This window comes from Delphinapterus leucas, chromosome 3 (assembly GCF_059928025.1).
Source record: "Delphinapterus leucas isolate spDelLeu-1000000601 "Yukka" chromosome 3, BTC_Dleu_Yukka2, whole genome shotgun sequence".
In the NCBI taxonomy this organism is placed as follows: domain Eukaryota; kingdom Metazoa; phylum Chordata; class Mammalia; order Artiodactyla; family Monodontidae; genus Delphinapterus; species Delphinapterus leucas.
Window position 1 is genome coordinate 114,791,463 of NC_143131.1, and position 22,895 is coordinate 114,814,357.

General features: G+C 47.6%; 1 protein-coding gene across 1 annotated transcript in view; it reads right to left on the minus strand.

Moving 5' to 3' along the window:
* TRPC7 (transient receptor potential cation channel subfamily C member 7) overlaps positions 1-22,895 on the minus strand; it is a 124,357-nt gene that overhangs the window by 10,054 nt on the left and 91,408 nt on the right. The window contains exons 6-8 of the mRNA XM_022588864.3: positions 21,278-21,542; positions 5,865-6,060; positions 476-697 (exon numbers count right to left, since the gene is read on the minus strand). Coding sequence (XP_022444572.2) covers positions 476-697; positions 5,865-6,060; positions 21,278-21,542 — 683 coding nt within the window. The remainder of the gene's footprint in view (positions 1-475; positions 698-5,864; positions 6,061-21,277; positions 21,543-22,895) is intronic.

The following is a 22,895-nucleotide window of genomic DNA, read 5'->3' on the forward strand; positions in this document are numbered from 1 at the left end:
TTCCTGGGGCCTCTAGTTCTGTAGAATGTCAGTGGGTTACAAATTACTGTTTGGTCAGCTTTGTTTGGAAAGCACTCAGTTAAAGTGATGTGGGTGTCCTTCCTCCAAGACTCCCCAGAGATTTTAATATGCTAATAATTGAGAATCTCCAGGAGCGGGAGATAATGGGCAGGGAACCTTTCTTCCCAGTCATCATGATCCAGATACTTTCTGGGAAGAGCTAATCTGTTTCCGAGTCCACTAAGGAGTCCCTCAGTGGGGTCCCGGCTCGGCCCGCAGGAGGAGGGGCACTACGGCCGGCCGGCTGCCCCCGCTGGGACTGCAGCTTTGCTGATGCTCTGGCTGATTCTGGAAAGCACGGGGTCCCTCCGGGCTCCTGACTTCCCTCGTATCAGGGGCACCATCTGAACCGAACACACAGCTCCCCCTCCCCCTCCTGCTGCCTCTCTAGCCCCATAAGTCCCACGCTACCTACCTTGAATTTAGAATTCAGCATGCCCATTTCAAGGTCATTTTCACAGCTTTTGGCCTTAGATTTGCAGAGTTTTATGAGGCACATCTTGATTCTCATTATGAGATAATAAAATGATTTAGGACTTGGCACTAGATTAAAAGGAGCAGGTAGAGTTCTTCCTTCATCAAAATAAGACAGCCAGAGCTTTGCTCGGGCAAACTTCCACTCCACATCTGCATCCTCCTGTGGGGCAAGGAAAATAACAGCACACCATCAGAGGCAGTGCTATCCAACAGCACATAACGTCAGCCGCAAAGGAGAACCACACAAGGGCATCAAAATTCTCTCAGAGCCACATTATAAAAAGTAAAATGAAACAAGTGAAATTAATATCAGTGATGTTTTTTTATTTAATCTGATAGATCCAAAATGTTATCATTTCAACATGTAATCATTATAAAAATTATTTATGAGATAGCTCAGATTTTCTTGGCATACCGAGCCCTCGAAATTGGCATGCTACACTCATAGCACATCTCAATTTGGACTGGCCACATTTCGAGTGCTCAGTACATGTGGCTCGTGGCTACCATGTCAGACACCATCATGTGTTTCCTATTAGAAAGTGTATTTCTCATTGGTCAGAGTGCTGTCAAATGATGTTACGAGGTCTAGTGTATGTAATTCAAGGGGAGCAAACCTGATGAGCTGGCAGCAGGTAGCCTGGCCACGCCCTCTTCCCTGGTGGTGGTGGTGGTAGATTTAAAGCCCAGATCTGTTACTTCTGAGTTGGTGGCAATGCCAGAAACGCTGAGTGGGCCCCCCTGAGAGGTAGCAGGTGTGTGTTTTCTGTAGGGGGGCTCCTTGGGCCCCTGTCCTAGGAGGGCAGTCTGAGGCCAGGAAAGAGGCGTGGGGTTTGGAATCAGCTAGACCCCTACTAGCTGTGTGATGTAGGCAGTGGTCTTGGGCTCGCTCCTCTGCTCATGGTGATAGCCTGCTTCCCGTAGCCCTGAGGTCGGCACTGAATATGTGCGCTGTGGGCAGTGGGCTTTTCTCCACACAGGCCCGAGCTATACTTCAAGGGGTTGTGAGCCCAGCAGGGGTCCACATGAGGCTTCTGGGATGTGCCAGGAGAGTATAAGGTCAGTACCAGCAGGCTTGCTCTTACTGAGACCCCATCGGCACCTGGCCTGCTCTATGGGGACATGCTATACAGGTCGTTTAGACTGGAAGCTTTGTGAGGACAGGGGTCGTTCCTGATCTCGGCTGTACAGCAGAGAGGTGTGGGAGGGACTGCCGACCTGAGAGGGAGGGTGATGCAGTGGAGAGAGCACAGGCTCCGAAGCCTGGCTGGGTTCAAACCCTGCCTCTGTTCCTTACTAGCTGTGTAACCATGGCAGGTGACTTAGCTGCTCTGGGCCTCAGTTTCCTCATCTGTAAAATGAGGATAATAATACCTACCTCATAGGCTCTTGTGGGAGTTAAAGAAGTTAATGCGGGAAAAACAATGTCAGATACTTAGTAAACCCTCAGTAAGTGTTATTTATATCTCCATAGCTTAATACATTGCCTGATGTTCAACCTTCAGTCACTCAGCAAACCTCCTACTGTGTGCCCACCTAGTGCTCACCTACTGTGTGCCTGGCCTGTGCTAGGTAGGTACTGGGGATGGCAATCCTGCCCTCCTGGGACACGCAGCCTGGCCAATGACACGAGTGTGTTAACTCATCAGCTCTTTGTATCTAGAGCTGGGCTAAGAGCTGGGGGAGGCGCTGGGTGCTGGAGGTCCCGCCCCTGGGGGTCAGGGAGGGCTGCCCTGAGGGCTAGCATTTGAGCTGAGATCCAAGGGGTGAGTAGTTCTCAACCAGGTCAAGTGCGGGTGGGCTGGGGTGGAGAAGAGTAGCAGTTAATTAGTGGAGAGGCAGTGAGAAGTGTAAACAACTCTTCGTAGGCAGTAAAGAGCAGGAGACAAAGAGGTTCAGAGCTGGAAAGTGAAATGGAGGGAGGATTGTTTGTAGTTACTTTTTTTTTTTTTTTAAAGATCAAGAGATGGGACTTCCCTGGTGGCACAGTGGTCAAGAATCCACCTGCCAACGCAGGGGACACTGTTTTGAGCCCTGGCCCGGGAAGATCCCACATGCCGCGGAGCAGCTAAGCCCGTGCGCCACAACTACTGAACCTGTGCTCTAGGGCCCGTGAGCCACAACTACTGAGCCCCCGTGCCATAACTACTGAAGCCCGCGCACCTAGAGCCTGTGCTCTGCAACAAGAGAAGCCACTGCAATGAGGAGCCTGTGTACCGCAACAGAGTAGCCCCCGCTTGCCACAACTAGAGAAAGCCCACACACAGCAACGAAGACCCAATGCAGCCATAAATAAATAAATAAATAAATTTATTTTAAAAAAAGATTAAGAGATGCATTTAAATGCTGACAGGCAGGATTAGCTAGAGAGGGGGAGAGGGTGAGGATGTAGGTGGGGAGGGCTAATGTGCAGTGGCTGATCCCGAGGAGGAGAGAGGGTAGGGGGCCAGGGCACATGGCTGGGGCTGCTCAGGGGGAGAAGGCCTATCTGCCTACAGGAGGGCAATGGCGGGGGGTGAGGGGCGGGGCGTGGCAGGCACAGAGGCAGGCAGGTCCGTGGATTCGGACGTAGGTGCTCAAGATCTGTTGAATAAATAAGTGTTCTCCTGTAAGAACTTACAAATACGTACTTCATTAAGGTTCATCGTGACCATGAACACTAGGCACGTCCCAGCAGCCGATCTCAGGGTCTTTGTACACGCATCACCAGTAAGACGGTGGGGACATTTGCTCTCACCAGACAAGGAGAAGCCCAGCGCCCAGTGGGCTGCAGTGGGCTCTCTCTGTCTCCTGGCACCGCCCTGTGGTGGATAACTTGACGTCATAAGCCGTGGGTTTGCTCACTCCTGCCCCAAACTGGTGGGCATCACCCATGCTATTCACGTGACTTCCCACGTTATATTCATTTGGACCAACGCACAATGTGCTCGATAGGCTGGGGCAGAACACCTGGGGCGAGTGCTCCAGAAACCCATGTATTCCAGGGACCATCTGGTTTCTCTTACATGTGGGGAAGCTGAGGCCCAGGAGGGCAGGGAGGGTTAGTTAGCAACAGCTCAGTATTCACATAGGTGACCAAGTCTGTAAAACACTTAAATATATCTATATATATATCTATATATATATATGTTGTTCGTCTGCTGACACAGTGCTGCGTTTTCCTGTAGGTGGCGGGGTGGCAGGGCGGTGAGGCTGGGGGCTAAGACTAAGGCTTCACACTGGCTCACCTCTTCCTCTCTCCTCTTACCTCTTTTTCTTGCTCAGTCTACACTCTTGCAGCGCAGTGCCGAGTATACCACATTGTTTTATCCCTCCCTGCCTTGGCACATGCTGTTCCTACGGTTTAGAATACTCTTTTTTGGAGGGATTTTATGGACCAAAGCTTTCCCCTAAAATTCATATGTTGAAGCCCTGACCACAAGTATCTTAGAGTGTGATTATATTTGGAGATAGGGCCTTTAAAGAGGTAAGTAAGGTTAAACGAGGCTGTAAGCGTGGGGCCCTAATCCAATATGACTGGTGTCACCATAAGGACAGGAAGAGACACACAGAGGAGAGGCCCTGTGAGGACACAGCAAGAAGACAGTCATCGGCAAGCCAAGGAGAGAGGCCTCAGAAGAAACCAGTCCTGCCAGTACCTTGATCTTGGACTTCTAGGCTCCAGAACTGTGAGAAAATAACTTTTTGTTATTTAAGCCACCCAGTCTGTGATATTTTGTTGTGGGAGCCCTAGCAAACAAATACATGGAAGTCTTAATTTTTTTCTGTACACAGGTAATTGTTTCTTACAAAAGACTTAAGTACAGAGGTATACCAAGCAAACGTGAAAGTCCTTTCAAATCTCCTTTCTTGTTTCACTCCCTTCCCCAGAGGATACCCTATTTCTACCTTTGCTTTCTGTGTCTGCACATTTGTATTATTACGTACATGAGACTTGCCTATGGATATTTTTCTACAGCTTGCATTTTTTCACTTAACAATATCATAGAGATTTGCTCTGTCAGCACAGAAAGGTCTTTCTCAATGTTTATAAACAGTATTTTAAAGTCTGTGCTATATCAGTTTATTTAAATATTCCTATATTGATGGGCTATTTCCAAGTTTTTCTTGTAATGAACATCTATGTAAAATCATATGTCTGCACGGATTTGCTGAGTCAAAGGGTCAGTGCATTTTATTTTGTTTTAATGTTGCATTTATTTATTTGACTTTTAATAGGTAGAACAATGACATGATTTCTAAGCATCAGAGCGTATAAAGAGAAAGCCTGGAAACCCACCATGACCTCTAACCCCTACCTCTCAACAGGCGCCCCTTGCTGTGCTCTTCTTGTGCACCCTTCCAGGTTAGTTTTCTTTTTCAAATGATTATATGATCAAAAAGGAATACGTGTTCCTTTTTCTTCCTCTCTACACAGAGTACAATATATACATTGTTCTGCAACTTGCCTTTTCTCTACTTACCATTATAATTGGAGGTCTTTCCACATCAGAATATAGAGAAAGTCCTCATCCTTTTTAAAAGCTGCACAGTTTCCCACTGTTCAGATCCATCATAATCTATTTAACTAGATTCCTAGTAATGCTCATTTAGTTTGTTTTTCATTTCTTGCTGTTCCAAACAAGGCTGCAATCAATAGTTCACGGTTTGTGCATTTTAGATTTTGGTAAATTGCCTCCTGATATACTGTCTTGACTCCTTTGTCTGTCTGGCAAAATCAGTCTTTGAACGGCCTTCAAGAATCACCTCTGCAAGCCTCGGCGCCCCCATCGTCATGCACTCTCTCTATTCTGCACCTCCTACACCTTCTAGGACTTCTCTGGGTGCACTGGCCCCACTGCATCGTAATTTGTCGATTGATGTATCTGTTTTCTCTCACTGGACTGAGTGAGAATCTCTTCAAGGGCAGAGATCGTGTCTTGGTTATCTCTGTATCGCCAGTGCCTAGCATGGGCTTGGCATACAGTAGGTACTTAATAAATAACTCGGGAGAGGCAGAAGTGAATGTAGGGTGGAAGAAACAGTCATTCCCATTTGCCATGGGTCACCTGCATGCTGTCCTGAGGGGACACATGTAAAAGAGCAAAGATTCGTGACCCTGTTTCTTTCTGCCCTCATTGGGCCATTGCATGCATGGTGCCTGCCGTGTGTCATGGCAGGTTGACTGGAAGCGCTTCTTGGAGCGATCCGAGGAAAATGTCTGTTGTTTGCTGTTCTGGCTTCACATTTAATAACACATGAGCTTCTGACGTCATTACCCCATTGCTGAAAACAGCGATGCAAATTAAGCCCAGGGAGAGAGAGCATTTTCAATTAACTGGTCTTACCTCAATTTCCTGATACGAGTTGTTGATCATGGCTATTAGCATGTTGAGCAGCACGACCACCATGGTGACGTTATAAACACCGTAGAGAACATAGCCAATGTTCTCGATGAATTTGTGGTCATATTTCAGCACCACCGAGATCACTTCAGACAAGCCAAAGATGGACCAAAATAAGGTTTTGAAGCTTTCTTCAACCCTACGAGGAAACAGACAGTCCTATCAGGAGGTTTGCATCTGCTAACACTTCTCACAGGAGAGTTGCCACTACCCAGACATCAGTGGTTACCCTGGAGTAGGGCTGGGGCTGCTAGCTGGTATCTGTACTCTGAAGTCATGAGATATTCAGGTTTCTAAGAAGACTTTGAAAGAACATGGTAAAGGGTAGACTCTTTCTTTTCTATTCAACCCTTTTATTGGGACCCTTGGCTGCAGCATCAGTTTGTATCTTGTTGCAATTGCTTAAACATTTAAAATTAACCACCAGGGCAAATGTTTGTCCTTGTAGGTTATTAGCTTCAGAAAGCACACTCTTCCTTCAGTAGTCTCTTGAGTGTCTCTTCTCAGACTACCCAGCCCCACAGGAGAGGGAAGAGGATGGTGTTCGCTAATGGAGCCAGCATCATTGGCGACTGGGGCTTGCTGGGCATTTGACACAGGGCAGCGCGCTTAAGCCCCGTGACCACCTCTGTGGTGGGCTGGCTCATTCCCTCCATTTGACAGCTGGAAGTACTGACGCTCAGAGCCTTCCGTGCCTTTCCCAGGAGCACTCAGCTGGCAGGTGGGTGCAAATCCAGGCATGTCAGAGGTTTTCAAAAGCAGGTCCTTCTAACCACTATGCTTTACCAGCATCCTGGCTCTGGGTAGCGAGGCCGGCCACATACATCGGGTGCTCTAAACTGGGGATGAACTTTCAGGAATGAGTGATGAGTCTGCTGTCCATGCTGATCAAATTCACCAGGTAAACTGCCCAAGCCTCCCCCTGCAGCTCGCTCAACGTAGACACTGCATGTACTGTAAGGGCTGCCCAGGGAAGAGCTGGCTTTTAGGACACTGCTCTTTGACACTTGAGATTATCAAGTTACCAAATACACTGGTTTTAAGAGTAAGGCCCAAGCACGTCTCACAGTCTATACTTTGTGGCTCTGACCCTATATCAGGTTTGTGACACAGAATTCAATTAGAAAGCTGGATTTTGGTTGGGTGGTTTAGAACGTGCCTGTGTGTGATAATATCTGAATGGTTAAGTGCAGGTCTTTTAGTCTGCATCCAGAGTTTGGGTCCTATTATGAGAAAGCACTTTCTTTTTTCTCTTTAACATTTCAGATTTTTAGCACTTACCAAAAATGGCCAGGATTAGCTAGATCTCGGGAAAAAAAAATCAGCGTTTTTTAAGGATTGGTATTTATTTGACAAGATGTACAAAAATACTAGTACTTGTCACTTTGGCTAAAAGTCCAACACTGACTTGCATGAATTTTCAGCTCTCCTGTGTGTGAGAGAGTACGTGTGTGTGTGTGTGAGTGTGTGCGTGTACGTGTGTGTGTGTCTAGCCAGCTGTTTGCTCATTCCCTGTGCATCTCAGAGTCTGAAAACTGAACACTGAACTGAGTTTTTGTTGTCATTATTTGTTTTTGTTTTCTTTTAAATCTGTGAGTTTGGAATATTTAATTTATCTTAGTTTTAGTAAGAAGGAATTTAGTTAGGGGTTTAGCAATAAAGACTGGGTATCGAGCTATTATTTTAGAGCTCCAGATCCTGATGCTATTCTGAGAAAGGGGCAAAACTGTTTCCTCACTTGAGATGCAGCATCCATTTTGTGTGAAAAAGATGCCGTTCAATGTGTGGGCATGATTCACTGCAGGTATTGCCTTCCATTAAGAAGCAATCTTTCATTTATCACCCTAGTGGAAGGGAACAGTGGCAGAGAGAATCTAAAACCACTGAATGAGCCCCAAATCAAAACTGAAAGGAGATGGCAGGACATGATTTCTCTCACACTTGGTCCCTTCCTAGCAGGGTCAGGTGAAAACCAGAGGACACGCTGTCCAAGGGAGGGGCTGGGCAAACAGGTACTGGTGCAGGATAATGTACTTACCAGGAACAACTTAAGAAGTGGATAATACATCCAACTGAGGGACATTTAACAGAAATTCATTTTCCCTTTCTTACCTTGGAGAACCCCACAAACTGACATAAATGAAGCAAGCAATTCTAAGCAATTCTAGAACACGTCCAGGGAAAACCTTCTGCATTTTGATTAGGGAAAATGGCCTAGATTCGGCATGCGTTTTGTTCTCATTTGCTTCTTGCTATGAATTTTGTTACTAAGCTCTGATTTATCCCTGGTGCCTTCCCTTAGGCATTGTGTGTTAATAATCTGGAGGGGACAGAGCCAGCCCACTAAGCAGTATGTGTTCCAGTAAAAGAAGAATATTTACAGATCCCTAAACCTATGCCTTTGTCCCTCCTCTAACACCCCACCTCCACCCCCAAGGCTTGGAATGCTGATCTGTTCAGTTTGCTGTCTGGGTGTCAGACAGTCTTCACACCTGTTTCATTTCTATTCTGTAGCTTCAGGATTCACCTCTGGACTAGTATTTGGTCATGACCTCCAAGAGAATCTAATTACAAGTGGCCCAGACTCACTGGGATTGCCTGAGTGGAAGTAACCCCCCTCCAAAGCAGTAATCCTCTGCATCAGGCTGGGCAGGAAGGGATCTTAGCCAAGCTATGCCTTTTTAACAAACTCTTCTATGTTCTTTAGGGAGTGTCTATAGCCCTTGCTTCCTCTTATCATGGGGCAAAATGAGTTGCAGTAACAAAGACTTCCTTTAAGGAAAAGCTGGGTTCATTGTCTTGGATCGTCCATAATGGCTAGATTCACTTTTGGGGCCTCTTGGGACTTTCATTTGTACTCACGCCCCGTGACATGAACTTTCAGTGGACTAACTGAATAGACTATTTTTGCTGTTGTTGTTTCTCAGAGGGGACATTATGGGCTGAGTTTATGTCCAGTTAGCTGGGCTAAGTGGTAAGCAATACACTATTTTATCCATAGCTCAAACCATCTAACTAAATAAATTCTAAATGGAATTAAAGCATTTAATGTTTAAAAACTACATAGTCAAAGCCAGAATAAAATATTAGTAGTTATATAATCTTGGCCTGGGAGACGTTTCAAAACTACAGAGGGAAAGTTTGAAAGATATGCTCATGTAAAACTTTACTTGTAGATATTGAAAACATATTAAGTAAACATATAAGGCAAAAGACTGAGGAAAGGATTTGTATTTGCAACACATATGACAATGGATGATGTCTTTCTTACATAAAGAGCTCTTATAAATCAATATGAAATGATAGACATCCTTGTTGAAAAATAAAAGGAGGACAAAATCTTTCAGGAAAACTTGATGCTTTTTGTGGTGACAAGAGCTCCACAAGTAACTTGATAGGTCAGGTTAGTGGTGTCTTCTGGTTTAATATGTAGTGGGAAATAAGTGAAACGTGTCCTCACTGCGTTGTGTTACGTTGACCTTGGAAACCTCTGATAATATATGCTTAGAGAGAAGGCTGGCCTTGGAGAGGAGTGAGTAGTACGTTCCTCATCCCAAGAGCTTGGGCACTGGAGCGAGCCCCAATGTCTTGTGAAGTAATGATGCTCTCTGAGTCATGTACCAGCCATCGCCCATAATTTTCAGGAGCTATGGGATACAGGGCATTGTGCAGAAGACCAGTCACTGAAGAGGTCTGGGACTGTCTTTCAAGAAGAAAGTATCTTGCAGTTGACGTAGATGATATTCACCATGAAGCCACTTGTCTCACAAAAAGTCCCCATTGTCAGATAGCTGGTCTCTAGGCTAAATTTGAGGTTCTTTACTGATAGGGATGGTGGCTGCTCGTTCCATATCCTCCTCCCACCCACTCTGGCTCTCTACCAAGTTTGCCACAGGTTCCTCCAATTGTGTCAGTCACAGGAATCTTCACAGAGATAGCCGGAGGAGTAAGAAAGCAAAGGTGCATACCTGGTTCAAATCCCAGCCCCATCATGTACCGGCTGTGTGAGCTTGGGCATGTTACAAAACCTGCTTGAGCCTCAGTTTGCTTATCTATGAAAGGGATAATAGTACTTTATTATTAAGTTGCTGTGAAGATTAAATGGAGCAACCCATTTAAAGTGTATGGTAAGAGTCCAATAAATGGTACCTATTATTTTTATTCATGTGTTTATTTGCCAAACATTCACTGAACTCCAGCTATGTGCCAGGCACCATACAGAGCAGGATGCAGGGGGCACAGAACTTGTTTATCTCTGTGGAGGTCCCAGTCCAAAGCAAGCCCACCGGTGTGAGCCAGTGCTATAAGGCTGTGGGCAAGGATGCTCTGGTCGCCTTGCCCTACCCAGGAACACATACAACCCCATCAACCTTCAGGTGCCTCCACACAGGGCTGAATGGAGTTAACAATTCAGCTGCATACTGACTTTTCTGAACAAGGCCCGTTTTCCTTCCTATCTGCAAGGATCATCACCAACCCTTGATTTCATGCAAATCCTCTTTCTGATTTCTCCAGCCTGTGCTGTCTTTGATGGTTTGACTTCTGGCTTGCAGTGGAAGGGGCTGAGGGTTCATCAATAGGCCACCCTAGCATAAGAACTGCTCCTAATGAAGTCAAAGGGGAAAAGTGCCTGAGAGTGATGTTGAATAGACCGTGATTCACCCTCCTCTTACCCGGTGGGGGGTGTGTGTGTGGGGGAAGGTTGGGGCTGACTTATCATGCAGAAGGCAGGAGCGAAGTAATCCGTTCTCTACCAGGTCTGTCTCGCCTGGATAACAGCGCTTTAATAACGGGTTGTCTGAAGAGGCAGTTGTGTATGGGCCTCAGAGAACAAACGGATTAACAAGGCGAGGGTTTGGGGCAATTGTTATGGAAATTGCTGCTGCTTCGGGATGCCATGAGGCCCTCCCCTCAGTGTCATGGAACTCTGCCCCCGACCCCAAACAGTTCAGTTCAGGGTTACCTACCCAAATCTGCAAGTAGCAGCCTCAAATTAAGCAGGAGGAATCAGTTCCTGAAAGGCTGTTTTCTCAAGTTCAAAGACAATAGCTGGCCTTGAGCTAGAGTTCTGCTGAAGCAGAAGCAATGCTCACTTGCCATCCCAGTGGGGACTGCTAGAAGGTGTTTGGAATCTAGAAAGACCTCTGCACCAGGGCTGTGCTTCTCTAATGCCCAGACCTGGAGACTGAGAGCAGTTGGACCAGCCTTGAGGGCAGTCAGGGCAAGAGTGTCCAATGCCTGAGGAAGTCTGGACCTCACCCCCACCTTGGTCCTCTGAATCACCTCTTGGTTTATCCTGGGCCCTAAATGAGGCGTGATTTAGATGGTCCAGAAGTAGAAGAGCCTGGCCCCAGAATCAGGGCCAAGGAACTGGGATGCACAAAGCCCGGATTTATTCATACTGAGGGTCCAACTCTGCCCCTGATAGCCCGGTTGCTCCTTGAGGGCAGAGCTATGTTTTCCTCCCCCTTGAGACCCCAAACCTAGTGCAGAACCTGGCACACTGAAGGTGCTAAATAAATTCATTGTTCTTTGAATGAATGAGTCCCCGTTGCATATTCTGATTCCCTGTTCCTGATCCCAGTGTTGAGGTGAGGCTGTTGTAAAGCAGAGTACAGGTTCTGGGTTTAACTGTGAGCTTTTTGCTAAATAACTTTGTCTCGCTGTGCCTCTTTTTTTCTAGCTGCAGAATGGGAAAACAATAATCTCTACTTCACAGGGTTGTCGTAAGTAAGTTAACAGAATGTTTGTGAGGGGTGCATAAAACACTGCCTGGCACAGTGCCTGAAAGACTCTTATACCCTACAATCAATTCTCAGAATAATCCTTTAAAAATATGAATCAGATCCTGCCTCTCTCCTTTAGCAGCTTTCCATAGGCTAACAGTCAAACCTAGTCACCCAGCCAAGGCTCCCCTGACCTCACTCTGGCTCGCCCCTCACTCGGGGTGCTGTGCCCCTGACTTTAAACTTAAGTGTCACATGGTCAGGTCACCCTTCTCCGACCATGTCTGAAGGAGGTCCGTTTCTAATTACTCTTTTGCATGACACTTTTATTTCCTTCCTAGCTGTCAGCACTTAACCTAAGATGTTCTTATTTGTCTATTTGTTTATCATCGTCATCATTGTTATTATTTTGCCTCTTTTCCCATTCACAGAGCATTGTGACCCCCACAAGGTCACGACTGGCTCACGGCTCTGCCATCAGTGCCCAGAACAATGTGTGGCTCACAGTGGGGGCTCAGGAAACATCTTTTGTCAATGAATGGTTGAAGCTGGGAAACTGAGGCACGGGGTGATGTGGTCTTAGCTTGCCTCAGACCCACTTAACAGGTGTTTTTCTGCTAATATTCTAGAGCGAACCCTGGACAGTCCAGTTTCCTGTCCCTGTCACTTTGAAGAATGACAGCTTAAACCTTATTCCCATCCTAGAATTGAATTTTAGTGAATAAAAGGTCAGAATTTCCCCGTTGAAGATGCTACACTCAGTCTTAGAATAAGATAGAGGACTTGAGTCCCTTAAGGATAAGATAGAGGGGAGTGCCTGCAAATATGCTGTGAAGGCCTCATCCAAAAGGGCACATTTTCTATGGACCATCAGGTCTTTTTCCTCAAAACTTTGTGGGCTTTCAGCCTGTTCCAGAAGCACAAAGGTACCAGGCTTTTAAAATTCATGTCATGAATAAACATGAGGAGAGGGTATAAATAAACATTATATGATAGTAGAATGTCTGCTGTAATAGGTACAATCATTCTAAAGTAGCTCAGGGAAAGATCTATATTTTTATCACTTATTGGAGAATTATGTGAAGATAAGAATTTACATTAGACCCGAACTATCTTTTTGACACATAAAGGTCATTTCCAGATGCCCAGCCTGTATGAGCCTGACCTGGGCCACAGCACTGACCACTGCCATCTCCTCCATCAAGTCTTAGACCTCTCTGTGCTAGTTTCTCCACATGAAAATGGGCATAAAGAGTTCTCTCATTCCCCCCAAACCCTTATGCCTAACTTGAATTCATAAGATGAAAGGTGAGATTATAACTTTCAAATATGATAAAGTATGATGATAATGCTTCTGTATCAGGGATGCCCATATTTCAACACGGGCCCAGGATCCTGGGAAAATCTCTCCTCGTTAAAGCCCAGGAGGCTGACTGCATTCCACATTCGCACCTGCACACGCGTTCAGCATGCTCAGCACAAAGCACGTGGCAGAGGCCACGGTCCCATGATGCTGTGCTGATTTCTCTTAACTGGCCATTGGTTATAATGAGTTTTATGAGGGCAGACAGTATAATCCAGCCTTGGCTGCCCTAGTGGGACCTCCTCTGCAGGTGAATCCTTGTTGGGGCTGTGGCCCTTTGCTGTCAGAAGGCCCCTCTGGCTCATCACTCCCTTCTGGATATTTCTGGGCCTGTATGGCTCACCTGACCATCTCCCTTTTCTCCCTTCCTTGGGCCAGGGAAGTCTCAGGCTCTTCTGTTTGTAAAACACAACATGGCATTTTTAGCTTAAGGGCCCCATTCACCCCTTCAGCAAGTCTCTGCTTGTCCCTTGGTGCTGAGGATGGGCCCTCTTTAAGGCCCCACTGCTCCTGCAGTCCTTTAGGATATGGACCACTTCAGCCATGCTTTTGGGAGGTAGATCTGAGTGTTTGACTTCAGCTCTGCTGGGTATGGGTCCTGGGGAAGGTCAAAGCCCCTATATCTTTCCTGAATCACCGGGACCTTGCCCTCTTCCCCATCATGCTCTCCTTGATTCCCTCCCCACATCCTTTTAGGGCCTTACCGATGTCAAAACCTGGAGAACGTCCTCCTTCTCCCCCCCTCACCAGCCCCTGCCACGTGCAGGCAGTCACCGTGGTTCATCCACTCTAACCTCAGCCTCCTTCTCCATCCCCTGTCCACAGCCTCTTCGTGGATCTATCAGCTCCCTTTGGGGCTGCATTTCCTTCACAACATTTGCTCAGTTGTAAACGAGCCCTCATTCCTGTGACTATTTGATTAATATCTGTCTTCCCAACCAGTCTGCAAGTTCCATGAGGGGAGGAATCCCGACTGCTTCTGCTCATCATAAAACCCCCAGCACCAAGCTCGGGCATCCCCTCGCATCCTCTCCCATCCCTTCCAACCCATCCTTCGCACCGTTGCCACAGTGCTCTTGCTGAGGGCAGATCCGACCATGCTTTTTTTTTTTGCTGTACGCGGGCCTCTCACTGTTGTGGCCTCTCCCATTGCAGAGCATAGGCTCCGGACGCGCAGGCTCAGCGGCCATGGCTCACGGGCCCAGCCGCTCTGCGGCATGTGGGATCCTCCCGGACCGGGGCATGAACCAGCGTCCTCTGCATCGGCAGGCGGATTCTCAACCACTGCGCCACCAGGGAAGCCCAGGAAGAGCTTACTTTTGGGCAGATTTCTTACTTGCACCTTGGCCATGGGGCTTTCCCCTCAGCCTTTGCTTTTAGCTCCTAGAGTTTCTTCTGCTCCTCTTTCTGTTTCTGCATGAGTATCTCATCTCATCCATCTTCTTGGTCTGTTTCTTGGGCTGCTTTAGGGGCTTCTTCTTGCCACCTTTGTGGCCAGACATGGTGTTTGTTGTCCCTTCCCCAGACCCTGCCACTGGAAGCAGCTTTTGTTGTTGTTAAGAAAATTTTCACATATTATGAGGCATTGAAACATCTGAACAAATCCATATCTGGGCAATGAGGCAGTTGCTTTCTCCTTCACTTAAAAATGTCCTGCTCCTTTACCTTAAACAGGCTGGAGTGCCCTCCTCCGAGACCCTCCGTTTAGGGTCACCCCCTCCATGAAGCCTTCCCTGACCCTGCCAGGCAGAGTTCTGTGCTTCCTCCTCACCGTGCTGCCCAAGTACCCTTTGATGATGATCACACGGTGTAAAATAACTGATGCACCCCCCCCCTTTTTTTTTGGAATTCCCTACTTGTCTGTGCATTCCTCAGGGATGGGAAGATTGTCTTATTAATCTCTATGACCCCAGGGCCAAAACAGAGCTTGGCATGGAGTAGCTGCTTCATAATGTCAAATGGATGAGCACACTTTGGAAGAGAGACCTGCTTTACCCAGGGGACAATCACAGGCTGATTATTGAGAGGTGAGACGTAGAATCATCAGGTTCTCATTGATAGTCAACATCTGAATTTAGTAATGCTATTCTTTAGAATTTAGTGTCACAGGAAAGTGACCCAACTTTTAAAGGCACTCAGCTTCTACCTTAGAGCATAGGCCCTGGTATGGGAGTGGGGGAATTTCAGGTAAAAAGGTGGACGACAGGCTTGGAGCCATGCGGGTCTGGGTTCAAATCCTCTTTTGGCTCTGTGGTCTTGGGCAAGTCCAATATCTCACGGAGCTTCAGGTTCTGGGTAGTAGTATCTATGTCATTCCGTTGTTGTGTGGATTAAACGAGAGGGCAGATCACGTGTCTGTCATGAGTTGTTCAACAGCAGGGTGGTGCGGTGGTCCTGGGGTGGTGTATGTGTGGGCAGAGTCTCAAGGAGCCTCTGCCTCAGCCCCAGTGCCCATCTCCAGGTTCACTGGAAGGAGGAACTGGCTTTCCTGCAGCCCCACTGAGGTGGGTGGAGCTGAGTCAGTGCCTTCTGCCCCTGGTGTGCATATGAGTCTCTCTGTAGGGTATGGAAATTTTCCATGACTGTCATGGAAAATAGAAGCTTCTAATTTTGCCTAGCACTGCTGAAGTTCCTTCCATTAAAATGATCCCTGGGGAACGGAATAACCTTAAGAGAGGTATTTTTTGATTAGCAATGTCTCCACCCGGCTATGCTATGAAGCTGACTCCACAACAGCCTTTAGAAAAGATTGGCTGGGATCATCTTTTGAGGGTCAGGGCCTACATTTTGTTTTTTTTTTTTTTTTTTTTTGGCTGGGTAGGGTCTTCGTTGCTGCACGCCGGCTTTCTCTAGTTGTGATGAGCATTGCAGCGCACAGGCTTCTCATTGTGGTGGCTTCTCTTGTTGCGGAGCACGGGCTCCAGGTGCACGGGCTTCAGTAGTTGTAGCATGCGGGCTCAGTAGTTGTGGCTTGCAGGCTCTAGAGCGCAGGCCCAGTAGTTGTGGTGCACGGGCTTAGTTGCTCCACGGCATGTGGGATCTTCCTGGACCAGGGCTTGAACCTGTGTACCCTGCATTGGCAGGCGGATTCTTAACCACTGAGCCACCAGGGAAGCCCAGGGCCTACATTTAATCTCCAGTCAAAATTAAGTGGGGGAGGCCAAGGTCACCCAAAGAGAAGACCAGGAGCCCATCCTGGGTTATGTTAGAGAGCCCTTCACTTCCCTGCTCTGGGTCCCCTCATTGCCCCCAGCCCCTCCCATTCTTCTTTGTGTACCTGTCCTGTTATGGTCACCAGTCCGAGTATAGGGAAGGCCACCCTTTTCCTACACATTCTCACCCAGCTGTATTTCATTAGTGAGCCAAGGATTTTTGTCTCTGTTTTGCCAACACTGAAACTAGAGTGCTGGACCCCAAGGTTTCCATATGATCTCTAAGCAGAAAGCCTTTGCCTATGGGACATGTGCATTCCAGCAAAGGTGGCTGCAACACAAAACTGCAAAAAGCAAATCCTATTTGTCTGCTGACTTCCATGATAAAAATCAAAGGTATGTTCCCAATAAGAACAAAATTTCTAACAGTTGGAATTGAGAACTTTAAGACTCTTTGAAAGAAAATGCATTTTCAGGCGATTTCACCTCCACTTCCTTACCCCCGTCTCAGGACACTTCGATTTTATACTCTGGGAGCATAAAACTGGTCTGCACACCTTCTCCTCCTCACCTCTGGTCATTTGCAGTTTCTAACAGAAGTGACTTAGAGACAGTGAGCTGCCAGCTGGTGCCCATCTGTCACGCGCAGGCAGGCCCAGCTCACCACCCAATAACCCGTGCGCACACGTGCCCCTTTTCCTGCTCCTCCCTTCACGCCAGCCCCCCACACTGAAGCAGCTGTGAAACATAACCAGACCTTTGGTTCTGAAGGGAGAGGAGGCTGGAAAGTTGCCTCCTAACTGCTCCTAGGATTTGACTGCAGACCATGCTCTCCGCTGGAATCTGGCTACGTATTCTGACTGCACAGAGCTTGAAATCCTATCAATAACACACTCACTGAGGTTAACGAGCTCTTTTTGTTTTTCAGTGCGCAGAGCTGAGCGTGGTCTGTCTCCCCATCTGAGTAATGATGAGGTAGAATCAGATCAGCATTTCTCACTGTGTGGTCCTAAGGCCACCTATATCAGAATCCCCCAGTGGATTGTTTGTGCTGACTTCTAGGCCTACCTGGAAAGGAGGTAACTAGGCTCTCTGAGGGGTGGGGTCCGGGAAGACTCAGGTTTAGCCATCTCCCTGGATGATTCTGGTGTGGTCTGCGAAACACTGGTCTCAATGAAGACTGTTCATACTGTGTGTTTATTCATACCTTGGGCAGAATTAGTTCGATCTGTCTGTTTTCCTCTACCTCCCCTCACTGAGGTCTGCCAGGTGGATGGGATGGGAATTTGGGGGTGGGGAGGGAGGTATGGTGATTCTGGAACTGGAACACACTGGTGGTTAGGGCAGGGCTTGGCTGAGGGTTGTGGGTCTGTTGCTGGTGGAGAAACCTTTCTTCTTCTCTTTCCTTTTGTCCCAGGTTGTCTCTCTCCCTTCCATCTGGGACAGGACTATAACTCAGTGGGATTCAGGTGGGACTGGCTTTTGTGAGCTGGCCTGGGCCCACACCCCTAGGTGAACAGGGCTCTTGTGAGACAGCTAGCTGTCTGTTGGTTCCTAACAGCTGACTTTCAAAGTGGACTCCCTTAGGGACCCAAGCTGTCCTTGAACATGGCTGGGGTGGGGTTGAGGGGGGCAAAGATAGGGGAAGAGTACCCACAGTGTGCTCCAGCCCAAATTTCCTTTCTGTAGCCTTGAGTCTTCTGACTCTATAGAAGCAGATGAGAGGACCATCTTACCCTAAAGCTCTAAATTACACACACAGACAGAGGGCGCCCTGGGGGTGGGCCAAAGGGATGACCCTGAGCTGGGCAGGGTGGCCCGGGTGTGGGCTGTTATGAAGCATTCACCAAGGGAGTCATTGGACTTCCTCATCAACATTGCTGGCACTCAGAATAGCTCTGAGTCCCCCTCAAGCACGAGAATCCTTTATCGTCATGTGGCTTTTTGCTTATCAAAGAAGATCTCTGGGGGTGGGGGGCAATACCTCCAGAGAGCAGTCAAAAGGTAAGAGATGACATTTACAAAAATCCATTCTTTCCTCTCCACTTCACCACTCTGTTGACAGTTTTCCTGTTCAATCAAATCCTATTCACAGCTTCACATCCCATTTTAGGAGTTGCCAAGGCGATGAATATCCTGTCCTTTCTTTACTGTGCTTGCTTTCGCCTTTTTCTCTCCCTTGCCCATCCTGGAGAGCCTGAATCCTCTTTGGTTGGGTTTCTCACGTCTAGAAAGCTCCATTCAGTTCCCAGCAATGGGACAAGCCAATTGCTTTGGCCCTTCCTCCTGCTGTTACCTTTCCCCATGACTTTTCCTGAGCCCAGAGACTCCCTTTATAGACTGGCTGTGCTGTGTCCAGCTGAGAACTGTGGCCTGGACAGCCCTGCTCTTAAGTCATGACCTTTTTCATTTTTCATGTGTCGTGCTACCAACTTTCGGAGGGACTGTGGGCTGACAGTACAGCCTCCTTGTAGGGGAGCGAAGGGGGATTGCACAGGACACCCAGGGTAGGAGAAATGGGACAGAGGTCCTCGTGGTCAGACTCCTAGTCAACTGCTTATCCTACTGCCTCGAATCTGGCTTCCTTTCTCCTGTTGATTGCCTCATTCCTGTTTACGAAGCATTTAGTGAGCAATGCTACGTACAAGACATCGTGCTAGACTGGAGACACAGGAGGGACGTCGGGGCTTACCACAGAGGTGAGAGTCTTTGTGTATTGACTGACATCTTGACGTCAATAAACGCTGCATCCCACACTGAGAGTGTACAGTTAGCTTTGCCTCTAGCAGATCCAGAGCGAATTTGCTTTGGGGTGATTCAAGCTTATTTCACTCCTTCAACAGTTAATCACTGAGTGTTGGAGTGCTATCAGGTAGTCCAGCTGATCCACTAACGCACTTGGCCTGATCTGGTGGACAGTTGGTAGGCTAGGCCCCTGTCCAGAAAGGTCCTATAGAGCCGGTCGGTCCCCAGGTGTCCTTTCTTACAGCTCATCCTGCCCCCTCCTCCTTATTACTCATCATTTCCATTATGATCACTATATTCATTGAAGGCTCATTATATGCCAAGCACTATATTCAATCTGATTTCCTCCTTTTGGATCCTTACAACAACCCTGTGAACCTGGCCATCCTGGTATTCTCGCTTCAGAGCTGGGGACATGAATGCCCAGGGGGGTTAAACACTTGCCCAAGGTCACACAGCCAGTAAGAGGAGAGCTCAGACTGAAGCCTAGTCTGTCTGAGCCAGGGGTGTGTGGTGTGCTGAGACACAGAGCCAGGCACCCCTCGGGTGCATTTCTCAGCGCTGGCCAGGCACCTGTTCTCTGTGAACACAGACCACTTCTTTGCCTCAGAGAGTAACGGCTTTTGTGCTTCAGCAGCATCAGAGGCCCACCCTTCTGGGCAATTCTACTCGGGCAGGGCAGTGCTGTCCACGATTCTGAGCTGAGGGGCACAGGGTCCATCGCACTTGGTCTGGGTTCTTCGAGTCATGGACCGTCCCTTGAAGGGTGATTTCTCTGGAAGAAGTGTCAAGTGGAGGCCCCTTGCAAGGTGGGACCTGCTCAAGGAGCCTGCATGGTACGGCTCCGCCACTGTCACTGGCTGGAAAATAAATTCCAGGCCGCTCAGGGGTTCTTGGGGACCAGTGTCCGCAAGTGCTTAGCCCTGTGGGTTCCAGCTGCCATGCTTGTGGCTGGAGACCTGACTGTCCTTCCCTCGAGACTCTGGGCAGGAGCCTGATGAAGGCAGGGAGCAGTTCTGGGACCAGGTGAGCCTGGGGCAGGACCTGGACTGGAAACGCTTCTGAGCTTCAGGCACTTTACAGAATCCCTTCGTTTATGTGTGAAGGTATTTATGAACAAGGGTGGGAAGTCTTATTTCCATCTTGCCGGTGAGGCCACGGAGGCTCAGATCAATCAAGTGACTTGGCTTAGGGTCATTAGCTATGAAATGCCTATGCCAGTGTAAACTCAGATTTGCCAGATCCTTCTACTAGACCACTGCTCACTGCTACTGATGGCCCTCCAGGAGACCCCCTGGCATCCCCCAGAGGGGAGGAGCTCTGGGTCTTTGTGGACGTAGGCTCAGCGAGCTCCGACACCACCCCGTGGGGGAGGCCTTGGCATTGCTTGCTCTGCCTGCGGCAGCTCCTTCGGGACCCCGGAGTCAGTCGGCCTGACAGTGCCTTGTCACTCAGTCACACCGCGTGCCTCTAGCCTCCCTCGCCTGGGCCTTCCCTGCTGCTTCTGAGGCACGTGGTCCTGCAGGACTTGCTCGGTGCCTGTGCACAGCACTGGTTTGCCCAGTCAGGCATGGAGAGCTGCTGACCTGTGCCCACAGGCAGACCTACCTCCCATGCTGTGCAGATATGGCTTCCCCGGGGGCGGACCTAGAAGTGTAAGTACACTAATGTTCTGTGGAGTGAATTTGATTAATGAAAGACAAAAGACAGCAGATGGAAAAGGTCTGGCTGATAAATTATCTAATTCTATCCTGATGGGCTATTCTGAGACGTAGTACTATATGTCTCACTGTAGAAGTCTGTGGTGACCAAGCTGTATGCCTTGGTAGACGGTGGCCAGGTCAGCAACCTCTATGTGCTTTCCCTGCCCCCCCACACGCTTTTTTCCTTTGATCTTATTTCATTTGGATTACAACTCCCTCTCTCCAGTGAAATATTGGCATGCAGGACCTGCCCAGGGCTTTGTTTTCTAGGTAACATAGCTAAGCCAATCATAATAGTAATAATTCCTCCCAATTATTTAATTTACTGTGTGGCAGCTAAATCAGCTCATTGAATCCTCACACTGTCCCTATTAAGCAGGTATTATTAGTTGCCTCATTTTAAAGATGAGGAAACTAAGACTCAGAGAAGTTAAGGAACATGCTCATGGCCACACAGCATGTAAGTGGCAAAGTGAGGATTAAACCCAGCCCTTCTGCTTTTCCAACTCCAGAACCTGAACTCGAAACCGCCGTTGAATAAAGTTGCCTTTAAGCTTTAGAAATGCCAAGGAAACCTGAGTCTCTGTGAGGAGACACTTGCAAGAGGCTGCCAAGGACCCCTGGGAAGCCCGGAGAGCCCCTCAGGAGAGAGCAAAGGGGTACTCACGTTGTAAACGCTGGGTTGTACTTTGCACCTCGGTAGTAGGAGTACAGATTGAACATCCCAATCATGAAGGCCACAAATACCATGATGAAAATGACCATGAACTTGAAGATATCTTTCACAGTTCTCCCCAGGGAGATCTGCAGGGGCCCAAAACTCTCGTTGGCTGGCAGGATGTACGCGATTCGAGAGAAGCTCAGCACGACAGCTATCGCATACAGCCCTTCCGATATGATCTGAGGGTCTGAAGGCCACCACTTGTCCCTGGCTAAAAGGAAACAATCTGGGTTACTCACTGGGCAACAGGATCTGCTCTGGAAGAGAAACCAGTTAGGCATCTTTAGAGGCCTCTAACCTCATCCCTTGCCATTCCTGCCCTTGTCTTTAAATTAATCCTAATACATTGAAGGTGCCACCCTCCCTCTTGGAACATGCTGGCCCATCTGCCTGGACTCTCCCCTCACTTCAATCCCAGTCACCCTTCAAGACTCTGCTCAGGTGTCATCTCTTTCAGGAAGCCTTCTGTGCCCCCCACAGGCTGGGGCAGCCTCCCTGTACCCGTTGCTGCCCCCACAGTATCCCGTGTGCCCTCCTGTCATGCACTCGCCATGCTGCTTGCTATCCTATCTTCCTTCCCAGTGTTTGAGCTCCACAAGCAGGGGCTGTCCCATTCACAAGGAGGTGGTGGGGAGGCACAAAGACTTAGAGTCAGACAGACCTGAGGTCGAAAGTGCCCTTTCTACGCAGTGGCTGTATGTAAAATATGACTCTCGGCAAGTCAATTAACCTTTTTGTTTTGCTTTTAAAATCTTTTATTGTCATTTAAAAATTTTTTAATATTTTAATTTTATTGGACTATAGTTGATTTACAGTGTTGTGTTAGTTTCAGGTATATAGCCAAGTGATTCATGTAGTTATACATATACAGATATTCATTCTGTTTTAGGTTCTTTTCTCATATAGGTTATCACAGGGTAGAGTTCCCTGTGCTATACTGTAGGTCCCCGTCAGTCATCTATCTTATAAATAGTAGTAAGTGTATGTTCACCCCAAGCTCCTGATTTATACCTCCCCTCCACATTTCCCCTTTGGAAACCATAAGTTTGTTTTTGATATCTATAAGTCTGCTTCTGTTTTGTACATAAGTTCATTTGTATCTTTTTTAAAAATTAGATTCCACATATAAGTGTTATATGGTATTTGTCTTTCTCTGTCTGACTTACTTCACTTAGTATGATAATCTCTAGGTCCATCTATGTTGCTGCAAGTGGCATTATTTCATTCTTTTTTATTGCTGAGTAATATTCCATTGTGTGTGTGTGTATATATATATATATATATATATACCACACTTCTTTATCCATTCCTCTGTTGATGGACTTTTAGGTTGCTTCCATGTCTTGGCTATTGTAAATAGTGCTGCAATGAACATTTGGGTGCATATATCATTTCAAATTATGGTTTTCTCTGGATATATTTTGGATTGGCATTGCTGGATCATATAGTAATTCTATTTTAAGTTTTTTAAGGAAACTCCATACTGTTCTCCATAGTGGCTGTATCAGTTTACATTCCCACCAACAGGAGGGTTCCTTTTTCTCCATACTCTCTCCAGCATTTA